This window comes from Chelonoidis abingdonii, chromosome 1, assembly GCF_003597395.2.
Source record: "Chelonoidis abingdonii isolate Lonesome George chromosome 1, CheloAbing_2.0, whole genome shotgun sequence".
NCBI lineage: Eukaryota > Metazoa > Chordata > Testudines > Testudinidae > Chelonoidis > Chelonoidis abingdonii.
This window is the reverse complement of record NC_133769.1, coordinates 327,828,224-327,847,944: the sequence shown is the minus strand read 5'-3', so window position 1 is coordinate 327,847,944 and position 19,721 is coordinate 327,828,224. Positions and strand designations below refer to the sequence as shown.

Sequence of the window (19,721 nt, the reverse complement as noted above, 5' to 3'; positions counted from 1 at the left end):
TCCATATATTGGGGGAAAAAAACCCTTTTGAAATACACCAAGCATGTTTGCTTTTTCTAGAAACAAAAGAAAAATATAGTTGAAAAAGGCTTATTGCTACACTTGCATTTCAAAGGCAGGATTTCATATCTGGTATAACACATTGCCATCTGATAATTCAGTAATAAACGTCAACTGAGATATGCAGTGCATTACTGCTGTACAAGAACAGATTTATTAATCATTGTCAGGAGTTTGTTAGTAAATAGCAGCGTAATTTATGGGGTAACATTTAATCAAAATAATGATACACCTACTGAAGCTACCAAAGAAAGTGCTGAACGTGGTTAGCAATTCCTGTAGGGCAGAAAGAGAAAAATAGTTAAAAAAGCATATTCTCTTCTTGATTCATTGGGAGTTATGCACACATCTCTGGTTAGCATTCCTACAAGTTGTGCCAACACATCCCATATCATCAACAGGAAAATAATATATCTCCAAATCTATATGAAGAACAATCACCTCAGGGATTTTTCTCATATGAAAGCAAGAAAGGAGATAGAGAGGTATATTCTCATCTCAGTGCAGTGGGATTCGTACATGTAACTCTCATTAAAACTCCTGAGAGTTGAATGGTTGCTGAATCATAGAGATGAGATTATGGCCCTAAATTAGGACCAAGAATAACCTCATTAAAAATGAAGTGTGTCCATCTGGCAGAAGTATAAGAACTCAAGCTGTACATCTAACAGGAAATGTAAAGGAATGAAAAGATTCATAATCAAATGATCATAAATACTCAAAAACATATTAGGTTCTTGGCAATAATGGCCAACATTTTCAAATACAGGTGCTTATAGTTAGGTCTTTAAATCAAGTGGCCTGATTTGCAAACGTGCTGTGTACTCTCAAGCCTCATTAACTTCAAAGGGAGCTGTGTGTAAGAAGCACTTCTGAAAATTCAGAGCACTGGGATTTAGGTACCTGACTTTAAAGCTCTCAAGTTTGAAAATGCCTTAAGATTTTCATGTTTGCTTACAATGCAGCTTACAGTAGTTTGAATGTAATGCCTTGATTAAATATAGCTTCCATAAAATTGTTACTGGAAGGTTTTCAGTTGTAGATGCATCAAAAAAACATTGATTAAAAATACATACTGCTTCTGGCTTGTGGTAAATGCATTTTCTGGACTTAAAATAATGATTTTGAATAAAGGTTCCTTTCATGGTATGAGATGATGGAATTGCCTGTAAGAAATGCTAATATAGCAGCAGCTAATAATCTGTTTACTTATAGTGGTGACATACAACATTAATCATGTACAGAGCTTATATGAATTTCTAGGTAAAGTCCACAAACTGGATTATTTTTTTATCTGAGAATCTTCATCCTGGGATGCATCAGTGGATGGAAGACGTTCATTTTTCCTGCTCACAGGTGGTCTGGTTTTGGAATTGGAAGGGTATGTAGAAATATTGCTCTCCATATTTTGATAGACCTATATATTAGGAAGGGAAAGTAAGTCATATAAATTATTGTTTGCTCTAAACACAACAGAGTACATTAGCATCCAGTTTTTCCTTATAATACTGAATTTTCAATTCTAAATTCAGTGTAACTATATTAGCAAAATAGCAAGTAATACAATAATGAATACCAGCTGTAAAGCTGAATGCACAGCAGCCACAATACAGGAGAGTAAATCTTTGCTAAGCACTCTCTTGCAAAAGTAATAACCATCTAAGACCATATTTTCAAAACTAGTTGTCTAAGTTGTGCCTGCCAAATGTGTGCAACTGCATTTACTAATTTACTGCTGTTACTAAGGGATGAGTTATAATAAAGCCACATGTGAATTTTGTGCATGAAAAAGGATGCGTGTTCGTGTTTTAGCAGATGCAGCTTAGCTGCCAGCATCTTGAACATTTTGCTTTACATAATATTAAATTGTTTGGGGGATAAAAATCCATTTTCCAAACCAGGAGGTCAAATTCAAATTCTGTGGAGAAAGTGGTCTGGTCCCCATCTGACAAACAGGTGCATTTAGCCCCAAATTCAGCAAGACACTGAAGCATGCGCTTACAGATGTCCTTAAGTCTTATTGACATGAGTAACTTGAAGAAAATCAGTCTCCTGGAATGCAGAGACCTACGAATACAATTCAATATTTCAAGGGGCTGTGTCTAGAGCTGGGTTTGGGTATTCCCTTGCACAAACACATGGACCGTGTCCTTGGCCTCCGTGACTATAACCCATTACATATCTTCCTGACTTTTGTTTTGGACGTTAGGCAGAATAGATCCTCAATGACTGTTCAGGAGAGCTAGGCCTGGGCTGGAGATCTGCCATGCACCATAACAAAGGTTCAGTCCCACAAGGTGCTGAGCACTTTGGCCTCAATGCAGAAATCAGGAGGTGATTAATTTTAAGCATCTGAATAGTCCCATTGGCTTCAACAGGACTAGTCACATATTTAAAGTTAAGCATGTGCTGATGTATTTTGCTGGATCAGAGCTAGAATGCTCAACTCTGGATTGAGTTGCAGGATTGAGCCCCTACTACATGCTTTCTCTTCAGATTTTCCAATGAGGCCACATGAATAAGACAGAACTTGGCCTCATGGTTGCACTCAATAAACAGGTCAAGCATAGGCAGTATTCTGGTAGCCATGTTGATCCCAGGATATCAGAGAGAGGAGCTTGAAAGCTGGTCTCTCTCACCAACAGAAGCTGGTCTAATTAAATATATTTCCTCACCCATCTTGTCTCACAGGCCAGGTGTACATTTATTTGATATTACTGGCTCTTCTTTACCTTTAACCCTGGCACCTGTGAAGAACTGAGGCCAGATCTACTCTCACAGCACCGCCTGCATCTCTGGAGGGGTGAAGTCAGCTCATAAGTGGTCTTCCAAAGACCACTGCTTTCAATGGAGGGGGACTGGGTCATGACTGACCTCTCGCCCCACATCCCCACTGCTTTGGTGGAAGGCAGAAGGGGGTTGCCCTTTGAGTCACCACCTCCGTAACAGCAGCAGAGAATCCTGTGGCACCTTATAGACTAACAGATGTTTTGGATCATGAGCTTTCGTGGGTGAATACCCACTTCGTCAGATGAATGCACTTCATCTGACGAAGTGGGTATTCACCCACGAAAGCTCATGATCCAAAACGTCTGATTAGTCTATAAGGTGACCACAGGATACTCTGCTGCTTTTACAGATTCCAGACTAACACAGGACTACCCCTCTGATAGCTGACACCGTCCGTAACTTCACTCAATTCGCAACACAGGCAGGAGGTTCCCTGCTGCAACAGCTCTGTAGCACAACATTACCTCATGAGATGAGTCAGCACATGAGATACTCATATGGTACGACACACTGAAAACGGATTAGTGGATAATATGTAATTCTTTATGGTTTAATCTCTAGTAATAGGACAATCATATTATAACAGTGTTAATCTAATTGCCACACAGTTCCTAGCAACTAGTATCACACCGTGGTCTCACTATGGCTGGCTCTACACCTAAGCGGGATAAAATAACGATTCTAGATACCAATTCAGCAACATGAATAACGTAGCCCTAAAGTCGGAATATCTAATCGATATTACATCACCCGTCTTCACAACGCGGGGAATCGACTGTCGTGGCTCGCCATGTTCGATTCCGGAACTCCGTTGGGGTTGGTGGAGTTCCGGAATCGATATAAGCGCGCTCAGGGATCGATATATCCCGTCTAGATTAGACGCGATATATTGATCCCAGAGCAATCGATTTTAACGCGCCGATGCGGCACGTAGTCTAGACGTGGCCTATCATTCTGTTCAAGTTCTTATAGTGCCTTCATCACTGTAGAATCTGAGCACCTTCCAGAAGTGCCGTAAGTGACATGAGTAGCATTTGTCACATGTATAAGAACAAAAACATCAAGAAAATACTGGGGCAGCAACAACACATTTAGGGCTTGCTAATAACAGCCAGAAAATATGCTAGTTGGTCTGTAACAGTTTTGTACATTGCTGCTGTCTGAATTCTGACTGTGATAGTGCATCCAGGCTATTTTTCAGCAAAAATGTGGAACAGGAGCAATAAACATTCAGCCCCTGTGGGAAATTCTTCCCCGGGAGGAAAAATATCTCAGCTGATAAAAGGTGCAAGGGCAAAAAATGTCTTTTTTAGTTCAGCAGTGGAATTTTGTCTCTGGACTTCAATGAAACCCTCCTTCAAAAGCTCACATGCAACATACAAATCCCAGCCCCTTTGTACAGTTCATCCCTTAGTGATGACAGTAGGTGCAATCTACTGAGCATGCTCAATGAGTTGATTGAGAGCTACAAAAGGAGAAGGGGCTCTTTTTGGTTAAATTTCTGACTACTGTCAGCCCACTCTTGCAGGAAGGCTTAAGGCAGAAGCAGCAAGGTTAATTTATAATCAGTATAAGGACACTCCATTCTGGAAATTTGTTTGGCCTGCTAAGTGCAGGAAGCCAGCTGGGAACCTATGGCTTTGAAAGGCATTAGTTCATCTTTTCACTGGGATCACTTTTCTGGCAGAGAAAATAAGCTCCTTTAGGATCCTCCATGTTCCTATTTGTCAGCATTAGGATAACACATTTCCATCTAAAGAGGGTGGCCTATTGCTCCCTCCAGACCCTGTCAACATTAGTTCTACTGGCAGAGGGGGTCATTTGAGAGTGAAATTAGGCTCTCCCTCCTCCAGGACTCAAGCATGTTGCACCCACAGCACTCCCAGCCCCTGACAGACCCTGCAATATGTCCCAACTCAGATCCCCACATAGAGCAGCCATCAGCATTGCCAGTAGACCACAAAGCCAGCTGCATTAGTTTTTACAGAAGGGGAACTAGTTTCTGTGGGCACAAAGAGACAGTTAGTGACCTTCCTGCATTGGACTGGAGACAGGCAGGAAAGAGGAAGTCCCTATGTCCCAGGCGGTTTATTAGAGCAACACAACAAATTCTGCAAAAAGGATTCCTCTGCCATCTCAGCTCAGTCCTCTGTTTATGGCTCAGCTAGGGGAAGAAAACAGCTCCATGACATGATGGGGTGTCCCTGGGGATCCTTTCTAATGAAGTGTGTCAGCAATAGGAGCCATCAGTTCCAAATACCTTATTATGGACTCTAAAGATACATTTAAAACATAGAACTGCAAAACAGAGCATTTTTTGTATTTGCATGATTGCATACCGCTCCTTCTGCATCAGCCAGCTGCCGAGCTAAAAGGGAACGCAGCTGTGAAAAGGAAGGTCTTTTTCTAGAGTCCAGAGCCCAACAGGACTGCATTACAAAGTATCTGCAGGAACAAAAGAAGAAATATGTGACAGTTTCCAAAGAAAATGTATCAATGGTTAAATACTATGGTAACTGCATTACAGAAATGCCAAAGATCAACAGACTGTATTATGGAGTATCAGAAAGATATTGATAAAGAATTCAGGTTTGACTTATTTGTTCAGAAAGATAAATAAAAAGTCAAATCCCTTGGTGGACTTGGTGGACTTCACAGGGGCCAGGATTTCACTGGGGTTGTTAGTTACTTATCACATTACATATCACTTATCATGTGAGATCTTAGCAATGTTAACATGATTCAATAGGTCTGCCCTCCACATTGAGACTAGTAGGAGAACATTTCCCTCCTAAGAAATGGCAGACTGTGTCTATGGGGCTGATCCTGCCCCCACTTTAAGTGAACGTCATAGTCATATAATCTCCATAGGGATCTTTATGGAGCATAATCCTGCAAAAGTCTTTGTGGAATTTATCTGAAGTCCACACAGAGTCTTCACAGGAGTCCATGCAATGTTTACAATCTCTGCAGAAGTCCCTTGAGAATTTATACGGTCAACATAAATCCTTGTGGGGTTTATAAGTTCCACAGAAATCCCTGCTGGACTCATAAACATTGTAATGTATATGTGGAACTTCCCAGGCATTACAATATCTACAGGCAGAGCCTGAAGACACTGCAATGCCCATAGCTTTGCAATATGTGTACCTGGCCTCATGGATATTAGCATGTCTACAGGCTGTCCTGGTAAATGTCAAAAGGACTGCAATGGGGAGCCCAGAGAAACCAAAATCCTTCTCTTTCATTCATGTTCAATGTCTTGCAGCCCTCTGCCTTCTCCCCTTTCTCTATTTTTGTCCCCTAGGACTCCTCCCCTTTGGCAGAGCACACACAGACACAGGTGTTTGCAGGGTGTAACCTCCACGGAATTTGAATATCCACATCAGACTCCATGTTGATTGTAATGTCCATGCTGAGAAGCACAAGAGTTACAATGCCCCTGCATCTCCTGTCTCCTGCTCCCACCCAAACCCTTTTGTGTTATCACTCGCCTCTTCTAAAGGCACTGATATATCCCTGGAATTGAACTGGACACAGCTGGGTTCAGTAAAAAAAGAAGAGAAAGTTCACGAGAGCTTTATTTAGTATCTAAAATTGATTTTGTGTAACCCTTGCTATAGAAAATAAACCTTCCTGCATGAATGGAGCTGAAGATTCTGAAATACCAACCCAAGAGGAAGTTTTCTGAGAATGTAAGGACCAATTGAAAACAGGTAGTAAACTGGTCTTTTCAAACAAATACAACGTTCATTGCTCATCATGACACAATAATAATTTCTGCTTCTAGACAAAAGCTTCATTAACAAATATCCTTCACCAGCCTTAGAGAAAGACGTGATTTTGCCTGGAATATCTCTGTTAGGCAGGGTAGAGGGCAAACGAGTGGAATAAATATAAAGATAGCATTAGGAAAAATAATTACTTGATTAACAATTAATTAATTCCTATGTAGTATCCAGAATTTACACTTACATTTCTTCTGTAGCATAAAATGGCTGATCCATTTTAAATCCATTTTGAATGAGTTTATAGAAGTTTGAATCAACCTGAATTCCAGGGTAAGGATTCACACCTATGAGAAATATTGTGGAAATATTAGCATACAGGAGGCTAGGGAAAAGTGGTGCTCTTCTGCTGTGATATAGAACATACCGAGAGAGAATATTTCCCACAGTAATATTCCATAAGACCAGACATCACTCTTAATTGTGTATATCCTGTCAAATAAGCTTTCAGGAGCCATCCATTTGACTGGTAACCGAGCCTGTACAAAGAGACAGAAAAGGAGCTTGTTAGTATTTTTTGCACACAGTATAGCCAACTCCTTAGAGCACTCACTGCCGACGTACAATCAAAGTCTGATTGCAGACAGAAAAATAGACTTATTTTAAATAGCTTCTGCAAACAGCTCATCGAGCTGTAGGTCAGGTTACTGTATGACAGGTTCTAAGATTGTTTGCCTTCCGTGGGCTACATTGTCAGAGTCCTTACTTTGCTATGCAGGAGATTAAGGTCCCCTCTTACTCCTCTTCTTGATCTTGCTTAGAATATGATACTGGCCATGAGGAGGAGAGATGGGGCTACTCACTACGAGCAAGTTGACAGGGATGGGGAGTGGAGAAGACAAGAAGTGGGAGGAGCTCTGGTTTGACAGCCTATTCACTGACCTGAGTAGCCAGCGGAGCACACATGTGGACTGGGGTGAAGTAACTTGCTCCAGCCCCAGAGCAATGGGGAATCAGGAGAGGAGCTGTGAGTCTCTGACACAGTTTGTTCTCTGGCCTGCTCCTGGGCTAGTGCAGCTGTGTGCTCCCCCTCTCTTAGGGCAGGTTGTAAGGTTACAATCTAGCTTTATATAAATAAACAGCTGATCAACAAAGTTCTGTGAGTGGTTCACTTGGCATCATTCATGCCTGCAGTCACCGGGGCTATGCTCTGGAATACTCCATACAAAGCCCATCAGGACTCTGGTGAAGCATACCTTCACCCTCTGAACATATTGTCACCAGGGCAAGAAGCTTACACAGCTTTGACTTTCCTGGATCTGACCTCAGAGCATTCAGCATCCCCCTCCTCCGTGTGTGCTTCCCACAACAAGTCCCCCCAGGTGGGGCTCCTGGGGAAGCCAGAGGGCCCTGCACCCCAACTCTTGCAATCAGCAGTGACTCTCAGCCAGCATGTAGAACAGAACGGTTTATTAGTTGACAGGAACACAGCATAGAACAGAGCTTGCTACCACAGAAATCAGTGCCTTTCAACCAAGTCCACCTTGGGGAGTCCTGGGCCAGACGGCTGGACTCCCCATCTTCCAGTCCCCCAAGCAGACTGCCTGCTTCCAGGGATCGGACCTCCAACACACCCCTTGCTCCTCCTCCTCCTCTTTGTCTCACTTCCAGGGTAAAAGGTGTCACCTGGTCACACACCCCTCCTGGGTCTCAGGTTATGAAGGTACCATCATAGCATACGTACAGACCGCTGGGCAGCCTCACCTGCCCTGAGGGCCTCAGCAAAAATCACACATCTAATTCCCACCATCGAAATATTGGTGCAGTACACAGGGAAATGGAGGTACACACAGTTTTAGTATAGGACAATAAGACTCACATGCAACATAACAAGATGAATAAAACCCTACTTTGCCTCACCTGGGAAACCTCATCCAAGTCCTCATTCTCACACAGATCAAAAGAACCACCCTGGGTGTCCCAACGAATTCTTAAGTGTGGCCACAGAACTTTTGTATTCTATCCTTACTCATCCTTGTCCTCACAAGCCTCCCCAAGCCTTTACATTAGTCTAAAATAATACATTCATTAACAGAGCAAGCTCTAATTATCCCTCCCCCCACCGCCCAACACATACACACCAAAAAATTCCAACTCCGGAGCTAATGTTGAAATCAACCATGACTCAGCCTGCATTCTTTTCTAAGATCTTGCTTCCCTCACCCTTCTTCTCTAGTATATGAAACTGTGTGGGTTTTATAAAGTGCTGGTTATACCATATTGACCTAGATACAGTGACTTCTCTGGAGCTATTCTGTTTTGCACCAGCCGAGGATCTGGCCCACAGTGTCGTATTCTTAAGTTAACTAATGTTTAGATTACTATACAAACGTTTGCAGGGTCCAGCCCAAATCTGGTTAGACTAATACCAAATCTACTATTTTCATTTGCCAAGGCAAGAAAACTTTTTCAGTGACACAGTGAGGTTACTCTCCTGTATGTCCAGCTACATGTATAACTATCAGCTAGTATAACTATCCCACTGTATATACATTTATCAGCTTATAGTTTTTACAATTATGTGAAAAATGTAAAGTAGGCGTGAGCTTACATTGCCTCTGATGACGTAGTTAGAGTCATTCATTATATCTCTAGCTAGCCCAAAGTCACATATTTTCACTACTTTTCCACAGGTCACTAATACATTCCTGGCAGCCAGGTCTCTGTGAATGCACTGCAAAGGAAGAATGGGTTAGGGTTGTACATTGTTTTACAACAGATGGAAGTTGTTATTCATTGTTCTTGGCTTTATCTGTGAAATCTTGCACCTTTCCCTGCTCAAACAACTTTACCTGCATTAATGAAAAAGTGAAATAGCTTGGTTTTGCAATGCTAATATGTACAATGGAAAACAAGATGTCAGAACTAATGTCATAGTTACTAGTTGTTTATGGAATAATATTACCTGTTTATTATGAGGAATGGGAGATAATGAGGCTGAGATTAAAGAGGTGAGTGGCTTATTTAATTCTCTCCCCAGTAACTATCATTTCAGAGGGGAAAAAAACAACAGCAGAAATAGAGTTGGATTATACACCGGATAAAGCTAAATCTCCAAAGGGCACCAGAATGCTAATACATAGCTTAAGCCACAGACGTTTTCTGTTTGACAGCTAGAGCCCACCCACCCCCCTCTTCACTTCGGCAAGCAGAAGGAACTGAAGCCTGTATATCTGGGTTGGGAGTGGGAGAGGAGACTGTGGTAAGGGATGGGGTTTGGAAGCTAGCTATTCTCCACGGCATAATACGCTACTCCCCACAGACCCAATCTGTAGTAATGTGGATAGGTTCATTCTCTATGCTGTGGAGACACAGACACATCCTAAGGTTTGGTTTTATAGTCAGAAGTAATCAGGGAACCTCGAGCAACGTGGCTTCTATAGAAGTGGTTGGCTGATGTCCTCAAGGTGCCCTAGCGGCTGGGGAACAATGAGTAGGCTTAGGTCCTCAGCACAAAGGTCCTTGTTGCTCCAGCAGATCTCCCAGGATATCTGTATGGCTCACCAAGAACCCATTGGTTTAAGAAGCTGAATCCCTGACCCCTTCTACTAAGGCAAACTCTGCCCTGTGGCAGAAGAATGAGGCATTTCCAATCTTGCTTAGAAAGGAGGATATAGCCCTTTAAACTCTACTTAATCTTATTGGAGATCAGTGGTCGATTAATGTACAGGCCTATGGGGCCCATGCCCAGGGTCCCCAGCCTGAAAAATGGGCACCCCTGTGCCCCACACCCTCACCCCGCTCCCTGGCAAGAGTGCTGGGAAGGAGGGCTGAGGAGACTGCAGGCAAAAGTGGTGTGGAGGGGCCCTCACTTGCTCTAGCCCAGGGCCCCACAGAACAGTAATCCGCCTCTGGTCACATATGCATCAGACCTGGCTTACACACAGTCAAGCCTTAAGGCACAATCTAGGAGTATTTTATTTTGGTTATTTTAAAATCTGTAATAAAGATATGGTTTAAACCTGTCACTTCACAGTTTTCTATTTCAGATAGCCTGCTGTTAATTTGATCTATCTTTCTATTCTTTACCCTCTAAACATTGTTCATAGGTTAAACATACCAATTTTGATTCAAGAAACTCCATTCCTTTGGCAACTTGATATGAGAAGCAGAGAAGATCTTCAAAGGTGAGCATATTGAAGTCCTCCTCTTCATACACCCTTCTATTGATATATTTAATTTCTTCTGTAAAACATAAGCAGAGCTTGGGCTTGTGACTACCTGGGGACACTTGGGAAAGTGAAGATAAATTAACTGAAGGTGTGAAGCTGAAGTGCAGGAGTTCAAGTGCACTAAACCTCCGGGTGCACACAGTCATTCGGAAGTAAAGTAAAGCAAAGTTTCTGTAGCTTTATCCCTTTCTCCATTTATCTCAATAAATCATTACAATTGGCTTGTCTGATACAGTATCAAGAAGCGTAATCAGTGCATTGTGCACTTATTCTTCTCACACAGATAAGGGGAAGGTGTCAAGAGTAAATGTCTTCAAAGTCCAGTACCACTTTTATTGTTGTTATTTCTATTACTGCTAATAAATACATAAAATAATTGTAAGCAAAATCCTGAGATCCTCACTAAACATTGGCTTAGTCCTTATACTAGTAAATTCCTCTGGACTGCGATAAGAGCAGATCAAGAGCTAAGGCTTCAGTCAAAACTATAATTAAACTAATACACATAAAATACAATTTGTGACTTTACTTTTATTGTTATTGGCAAAATTATGAGATCCTCTTTCTCTCTCTCATGCATACACACACTTCCACTTACAGAGGTGATACTGATGTGATAGCTGTACAGCTTATATGATAAGATACATTTTTCTTACATCTATAACCATCTTATCTGTTCTCTACCAACTAGTCCATCTCTGCTGGAACTACAGGACTTGTCTATAGGAGAAGGCTGCACTCTATTAAATTAAGTACATTTTTTAACCAATTTAGTTAAGACAGTGCAATACCCTTGGTGGACTCTCTTCTTTTGGTTAAAGTGTGGCTTACTTCTGATTAGTTTAAACTGATTCCTAATCAATTTAAAAATGAACTCAAATAAGTGTGGCAACCCAGTCTTTTGCAGCAGTTTATGTAAGTTTCCTGCAGGAAAGGACCTGGGGATTACAGTCAACGAGAAGCTGGATATGAGTCAACAGTGTGCCCCCGTTGCCAAGAAGGCTAATGGAATATTGGGCTGTATTAGTAGGAGCATTGCCAGCAGATCAAGGGACGCGATTATTCCCCTCTATTTGGCACTGGTGAGGCTACACCTGGAGTACTGCGTCCAGTTTTGGCCCCTCCATGACAAGGGATGGGGACAAATTGGAGACAGTCCAGTGGAGGGCAATGAAAATGATTAGGAGACTGGGACAAATGACTTATGAGGAGAAGCTGAGGGAACTGGGGTTATTTAGTCTGCATAAGAGCAGAATGAGGGGAGATTTGATAGAGCCTTCAACTATCTGAAGGGGGGTTCCAAGGAGGATGGAGCTAGGCTGTTCTCAGTGGTAGCAGATGACAGAACAAGGAGCAATGGTATCAAGTTGCAGTGGGGGAGGTTTAGGTTGGATATTAGGAAACGCTATTTCACTAAGAGGGTGGTGGAGCACTGGAATGGGTTACCTAGAGAGGTGGTGGAATCTTCATCCTTAGAGGTTTTTGAGGCCTGGCTTGACAAAGCCCTGGCTGGGATGATTTAGTTGGGGTTGGTCCTGCTTTGAGCAGGGGGTTGGACTAGATGACCTCCTGAGGTCGCTTCCAACCCTGATATTCTCTGATTCTATGATTCTAAGTCAGTTTTCACACCTTTAGTTAAACCCATGCAACTTTCTCACATTCATGAGGCCAAATTCCAATATTCCAAATCTCTGAAACAGGCCTTTAAAAAAAATCTATCTGCCATCAAAATGTTTCCGTCTTTCCAACCATGTATGGAATTGCTGTTCCCAGTCCAAATAAATAAATAAATACATACATACATAAATAAAAATCTGTCCCTACATTTTTACTATAATCTAGATCTATTGATTTCTCTCTATTTCTATACACATTTCTAATACAAACTAAGCAAATTTGTTTTTTACAATTGTTACTCAGAAGAAAATGCTTAATTTCTCACCTTCCTCCGAATATAATGTAATCCCGTTTGATCCAGAGGTCAAATCTGAGTCTTGCCTTAGTTGCATTCCTCCAAAGTCATCCATTCTACACAATGAAAAATATGATCCATTCTTTAATGTTGTCCCCTGTCTAGAGTAGGGGGCATATTTAAAGAAGTTGCATATTTCAAATAAAATAATAATCCAAAATGTGAACTGTTTTGTAACTAAAAGGGCATCAGTTGCTGCCATTACAACCTTTGGCACTGAATTATTACTTATTATACATCTAGCATGACCCTTTAAGATGCCAAAATCCACAGAAGGGGTTTCATGATGCTTGCAGTGCAATCGGAAGAACTGCAGCAAAAATAGGACCATTTTTTAGCCAATTCCCGGTAGGTTTCTTCCTGCAGAGAACCAAAGACTGGAGTGTGATGAGCCTAGAATTCAATGGTGTTCTTTGTTAAAGGACACTCTTCAATTCACTCCTTAAGCTAGATTTGTTTATTTACATACTGGCCCCAACCCTCAGCTCTTCAAAGGAATTATGCCAATTTATAGCAGTTTTCTTTGCAAAGCGTTCCAGGACACGTGCTTGCAGGGAGCTGTATCAGTGCAAGCACTTGACTGATAATAGGTTACTTATAGTTCAAACTGTTACTGAACATTTTACCTGGAGTTTCGATCCAAATGGAAATTGTGGTAAAAGCTGAAATTGTGCTGTTTGAAGATATCTGTCCATGTCCGGTGAAATATTTCTCTTTTGTTCCTTAAGTAGTTCAGCAGGTCACCATAGCAACAGTATTCAAAAATCAAGTAAACTGGTCCTGAGATAGTTTATGGAATGAATATCTATTACTGTCCGGGTACTGGATGTACTGAAGCAATCTTTCTGGGGGGAAGGAGTGCCTCCTTGGTGAAGCCCTGAAGAACCCTCATTTTCTCCCAATGTATGGTCTATATTAAATGCCTGAACCTCATATAGTTTCCATATAAATAACTGGTACTGATGGATACGAGGCAAACATCTCAGAAAATTTGCCTGGCTGATATTGCCAAATGTGTATCATCAAAGGTGGATTGGGGATCACTAAAGGGGAATAAAGATCCCTCCCAAAAATGTTACCAGAGGAACACTAGCACTAGTGACAAAAGGCTGGATTTGTAAAGGTATTTAGGCACCTAATGAGATATTGAAAAGTACCTAAGCACCTAACACCCATTGAAATAAATGAGTTTTAGGCACCTCAGTTTTAGGCATCGATAAGTTTTAGGCACCTTTAAAAATCTGGCCCTTATTGTACAGGACTGGAAGGTGCTATCCATGAAGATGTAGCTTATCATCCACACTAGATGGAGTAGGCACAAAAGATGAGGTAGAGTCCAACTGCTTTTGGGAAATGACATAATGGCTTTTGGGGGGTGGGTTTGACAAAGAACGTGGCTTTCCCCTAAAGCCCAGACCCCTTCCTCTGAGAGTGTGAGAGACTTCCTGGGACTTCGGACATATATACCCCTTCCTCAAACTGCTTGCTAGAGAGAAAAGCCCTTCTAATCGGCAGCTTTTCATATTGATTTACCCACATGCTGTCATTAAGGTTGGGGCCCTGCTTAACAGTATTTTTTGTGATGACAAACTGAGTTACTGTTGTTTGATTTAAGCCACTTTCATTCATAGTGTTTTATTATTTTGTCCATACACTCTACCAATCAACTCTGTTCTAAGACAGTCTAGAACGAAGGTGCCGACATATGTGGGCATAGTCATTGTTGGGGCATTTTGAGTATATTTACACAGCACTTGGGAGCAAGCCTCTTGACCTGGCTGACAGACTTGGGCTAGCAGGGCTTGCTCTAAAAATAACTGTGTAGACAGCACTTTGAAGTTGCAGCTCTGGCTGGAGCTCAGGCTCTGAATCCCCCTTATCTTCCCAGGCTTAGCTGCGAAGCTAGTCGCAACAATCTATTTAACTGCCCTCCTTTTCTTTTCATGACAGAATTATTGTTCCTATGAGTTGGGGAAATCAGACTTCATCGTTATTATTATCTCCGCCTCAAAATAATACCCATGGTTCAAATCTTCCCTATTTTTTAGAGTGATGGATGTAACAAATCAATTGCAAATACAAACACCAGGCCCTGCTCACACTATATAGCTTCCTTATCCTCTCTCTGTTCACTAGTACAACTACATTAATTGAATTGTAAGCTACCTGGGGGCAGGGCTCATCTTTTTATTCTGTGTTTGTACAACAGCTAGCACAATGGGGTCCTGGTCTATGACTGGAGCTCTTGGGCACCACCACAATACAAACAATAAATAACAACAGTAATCCACAATCTCTCCTTTCCTATTTTTTTTTCCCACCCTCACTCTATTCTTCTGTTCACTCCCCTCTTTGCTTTTCCTTTCTCTTCCCTTCTCTGCTTCACTCACTCCTCCTCCTTCATTGCACTCTCTTATTTTCATTTAATTTTTTAACCCTTCTTCACTTCCTTTCCTTTCCTGTCAATCCGTCAGGCTGCCCAGTCTTCTTTGCCCCTTAGTGCTGGTCTTCAAACAGTTTTTGTATCATTGTAACTATTTTGGTGATTTTCTACTGCAAAAAATAAATAGGTACAACCCCCAGTGTGGACACAGTTATATTGTTATAAAGGTCCCTTATGCCAGTATTCCTTATTCCCCTTTCCTCACGGAAATTAACTGTTCCAGTATAGACACATTGATCCCAATACCTGCATCCACAGCAGGTGGGCTGGGCTATTTTAATTATACCAACTATGCCAGTATAGTTAAAGTAGTATCATTTTTCTGTGCAGACAAGCCCTTAGATTCTCTTTTGTTTTACCCTCACTTTATTTTCTGCATCTGGGCCACTGCATAGCACAACACTGGAAAAATAAACAAACCATGTGATTTGGGATTTATCAGGATTCACAAATGTTTCATATTGCTGCTAATGGCCAATTTTTGAGGTATTTGTATTCCATTCAGAAGTCTTCTTTACATTGATTTAGGTTAGTATATTTCAATGTGGTGTTTATTACCTGATGTGGTGCAAGCCCCTAACAGATTCACAATGTTTTCATGGCTTCCAATATGAGTCATCATTTTGAGCTCTGACATTAGAGCTTCTTCTTCAGAAGGGTCAGATTTTTCTGTAAATACAACAGCAACACAAACTTAGAAAAATATTTACAGGGTAGAGTTTGAAACCTAAAAAGTTTAGTTTCTGTGCAGCATGCAAAGCTTTCCTTTTACATTAATCCCATTGATATAAAGCTGTGACTGGGTAGACAATTGTTCTAAAGAGTAATACTTTCAGATAAATAGATATTCTATCTGCTATATATCACAGCTGGAACTCTCTCTATCTCTCTTTCTCTTTGTGTGTTTGTGTTCCAGCTACAAGCTTTGTGAGATGATTTCGTGGTCTTGAAAAACAGATATTATGAAAATGACAAAATAAAGAACAGTTGGCAGGTTCTGACAAGTAGCCAGAATTTGCTTTAAATATGAGACAGATATAGAACAAAATTCCTTTTTAAGTTTATATTGCTATAAAATTGAAATGTGTTCAATAGGGCTACTTTGCATTTAAACAGTTGTAACTGTGAGCAGAATTTGGCCCATAATTTTTCCCTATTGTCTCTCCTGATTCAAAACTGGATCATGCAGTTTTGGGGGAAACCATAGCTTACAACTTAAAATGATATGGAATTGTCTCAGTCATAACATAGAGAAGCAGCACGACTACTGACTCATAACTTATTTCTCATTTATGCAATTCCCTGCATTCTGATTGGCTGAGGGAGTCTATATCTATGATTTCTCATCCACCATAAAGTGTACAAATAATTGTATTCCAATTGGCTAATAAAGGCCATTAGCCAATTAGTGTACAATCATTTCAATAATGACTTTATATCTGTTTTTCAATAAATGTAGAATCATTATGCAAACTTACCTCATCTAACTCTAGTTAATAAATAAAATTTACTTTATTAATTTAATTACTCTTAGTTGGAGAGAGAGGAACTAATAACTCATCATTATGCAAGAGAGAGGGAAGTATTGGATAGGTAAGAAACTGAGGCAGTCATGTCTGTTCTGTAGTCCATGGAGATGAAGAACCCATAGTAGCCAATCAGAGAGTAAGGGTGAGAAAATGGAAAGTATATTTCAGTGTAACAACAAAATGAAGGTGTTTTCTGTTCCCTCAGTAAAAATGGTACCCTGTGCTAATAAACATCTCCTTTGCATCAGAGTTCATTTAGCCCAAAATAATGTCACTTTACCTCATGAACAGGAAGCACACTCTCTGTATCAATCAAATATAGAAAGAACTTTAAAAAAGTTACTAGAACTAAAACTTTGCCCTACCACAGCATGAAGGGGGCCGAATGGCATGGCAGAGCTGGTTTGTCCAACGAGAGAGCCCTTCTAGAATTCGGAGGTGGGAAATCCTCTTAGGACTGGCCTTGTGGGAAGCCCTCTCAGGGATGACACTACATGACTGTTAAGCCCTGCCTTCTCTTCTGGATGGAGTCCATATTTCCACCTCTGAATGCCATATATAGCAGTTGGGGTACTGGGTGACCATATCACAGGAGACGGGACCTTACCACATCCCAATGGTTTGATGGGGCAAGTTCTTTCCAGCTGTGGAACAGCTGAGAAACTAAATGGCCTGCAGAGCAGGGAAGACAAGATCCAGCTGGGTAACGTGGACTAAGATAGCATCCATGAGTAGCAGGTCCACAACAGAGCTGTTAGCTAGGCTTCCTTCAAATCCCCATGCCCAAGTCACCAGAGCTGGCCAGCCACACTGGGAAGAGAAGGACGTAGCCCATGAAAGGATGCTGTAGCAGGTATGCAACCTCTGCCATATGGGAGGCCCAGGAGTCCTTCCCTTGAGGGGCATGCCTCCCAGTGCCCCCCAGGAGTGGCAGAGTTCTATCCTTTCCCATACTATTGGTTGTGCCTTAGAGACACATTCTAGAATTTAGTTACTACATGGAATAAACTACAAAATGCAGCAATAAGAATATGCAAAAGGAATAACTTTTAGAGCTAAGTAAGTATTGAAGTATAAAAGGACTGTGAGGTGCAATTGCTAAAGGAATTGATTTTGAGGGGCTTCTGGTGGTTTCTACCTTAAAACACAAATGATACATCACTGCTTGTGAGAGCAGTATCTCTCTGTGATTTACTGTACCTTTTAGCATTTTGACTGCAACTTGGACTGAAACTCCTGTTTTACTAATTCCATAAGCTGTCGCATTCACCACTTTTCCAAAGGCACCAGAGCCAAGTGCCTGCCCTATGAGACAAAATGGGTTAAGGTGATTTCTAGTTTAGTGCAACGCAAATTAATACGATGACTTCATGGTTTACATAGCAAATTGCTCACCAAATTCCAGATTTTCTCTTGGAAACTCCCATTTGAGATCATATTCAAATTCACTGAAATCAATGTAGATGTACTCATTATCCGAAGGACCAACTATCTGTATCATTTGCATTTGGCTTTCGTATCTAAATTGCTTCAGAAATGGAAAAATTGTATTAGTCCAAGAGAGAAATAGGTTTCCAAGAGAGGGGAGTGGAGAGCATTCATTTAAGTTTTTTGCTTTTACCTTTTTGTATCTATGAAAAATAAATATAAGCAAAACAGCTATAAATGGAAGGCAAAATCCAGCGGTTGCATAGAATGAAACATTATCTTGGAGGGAAAAAACAGCTTCTGTAATTTAAAAAGATACATATTACTAAACAACGAATCAGAACTGGAATATAATGTTAGGTTATGAGGAACAGAGTCAAATCTGTCCTGTTCATATTATCTCCACTATTTTCCATTCCCTATTGGCCTGAGCCTGAGAATTGCCAATGGGAATTATAGGTGGTCAGAATCTCTCAGGGAGCCAGATCATGCCCTTCAAACCTCAGTACATGAGTAAGATCCTTTGTATGTGGATCAACCAACTCCCATATGAAGGCGGGTTCAGTTGCCTCTGGAGTAGAGATGATCCAAGGTGCAAAGATTTATGCAGAGGGAGGGGCAGGGTCTGGGTGACCCAGATTTGGGTGAGGGTGGCACTGGGAGAATATACATTGTTTCCCCTTTACACCACAGAGCTTGTCATGTCTGTAATGGGAAGATACCTTTAATGAGGCTCCAAGGACAGCTGCAGCCTGGGGAGTCCCTGGTAATGTAGCTATGCTGCCAGGTAGAAAAGGAAATGCTGGGGACATGGAGCCAGAGTGAAGGCAAAAGATCTCAACATAGATGCACCTAATCTGCTTTGGATCCCTGGCTGGTACCATGATCCATTTCACATGGGACAGACTGACAGCCCAAAGTGGAATGAACAGACAGGAGCCCCTTGTCATAAATATTTCCTCCTTTTAGCCTCCTCTTGTTGATTCTACTGTAGGAAGAGGTGTTTAATGGAAGTAACCCCATTGACTTCAAACGTCTTTGGGTTAGGGCTTCAATTAGCATTGTAAATGAATTGTATTCATAACAAAACAAGATGGGCAATACTTATAAACTGGGTAAGTCTGAAACTTATTTTAGTTCCAAAAGTGAAAGTTATATGACTCTTTAACCCCTTTGACATAATTGTTCAACCAGATGCCATTATGGCATGTTGCCCAGATCCCTGGGAATCTAAAGCAAGCAGCCAAACAAATAAGAAGTTATTCCAAGGTTAACTGCATAACCCCTGCCTCAATGCAGATATACTATAAAGACCCACCAGTTAACTGAGGACTAATTACACCAAACCTGCTTAGAGTATTGCTCTGCTGTTGCCTAGTGAACACTATAATGCCAGAATTACCGGGTCTAATTTTTCATCATACAGATAAATACATCCTTGCCCATTCAGAAAATTAATACCAGCATACAGTGTGTGCCATCTATACAGTTTACTCCAGTGTAAACTAATTATGTTTGACACATGCTTACATAAATTCA

At 41.2% G+C, this 19,721-nt stretch overlaps 1 protein-coding gene across 1 annotated transcript in view; it reads right to left on the bottom strand.

Annotated features, from left to right (window-relative positions):
• Positions 1–74: 74 nt before the first annotated feature.
• The window catches only part of FLT3 (fms related receptor tyrosine kinase 3), a 77,817-nt gene continuing 58,170 nt past the window's right edge, over positions 75–19,721 (bottom strand). Inside the window, exons 13-24 of the mRNA XM_032765315.2 lie at positions 18,376–18,482; positions 18,150–18,282; positions 17,955–18,059; positions 15,784–15,894; positions 13,409–13,562; positions 12,753–12,838; positions 10,699–10,823; positions 9,190–9,312; positions 7,006–7,117; positions 6,826–6,925; positions 5,190–5,295; positions 75–1,477 (exon numbers count right to left, since the gene is read on the bottom strand). Of these exons, the coding sequence (XP_032621206.1) occupies positions 1,343–1,477; positions 5,190–5,295; positions 6,826–6,925; positions 7,006–7,117; positions 9,190–9,312; positions 10,699–10,823; positions 12,753–12,838; positions 13,409–13,562; positions 15,784–15,894; positions 17,955–18,059; positions 18,150–18,282; positions 18,376–18,482 (1,397 nt within the window). The 3' untranslated portion in view covers positions 75–1,342. The remainder of the gene's footprint in view (positions 1,478–5,189; positions 5,296–6,825; positions 6,926–7,005; positions 7,118–9,189; positions 9,313–10,698; positions 10,824–12,752; positions 12,839–13,408; positions 13,563–15,783; positions 15,895–17,954; positions 18,060–18,149; positions 18,283–18,375; positions 18,483–19,721) is intronic.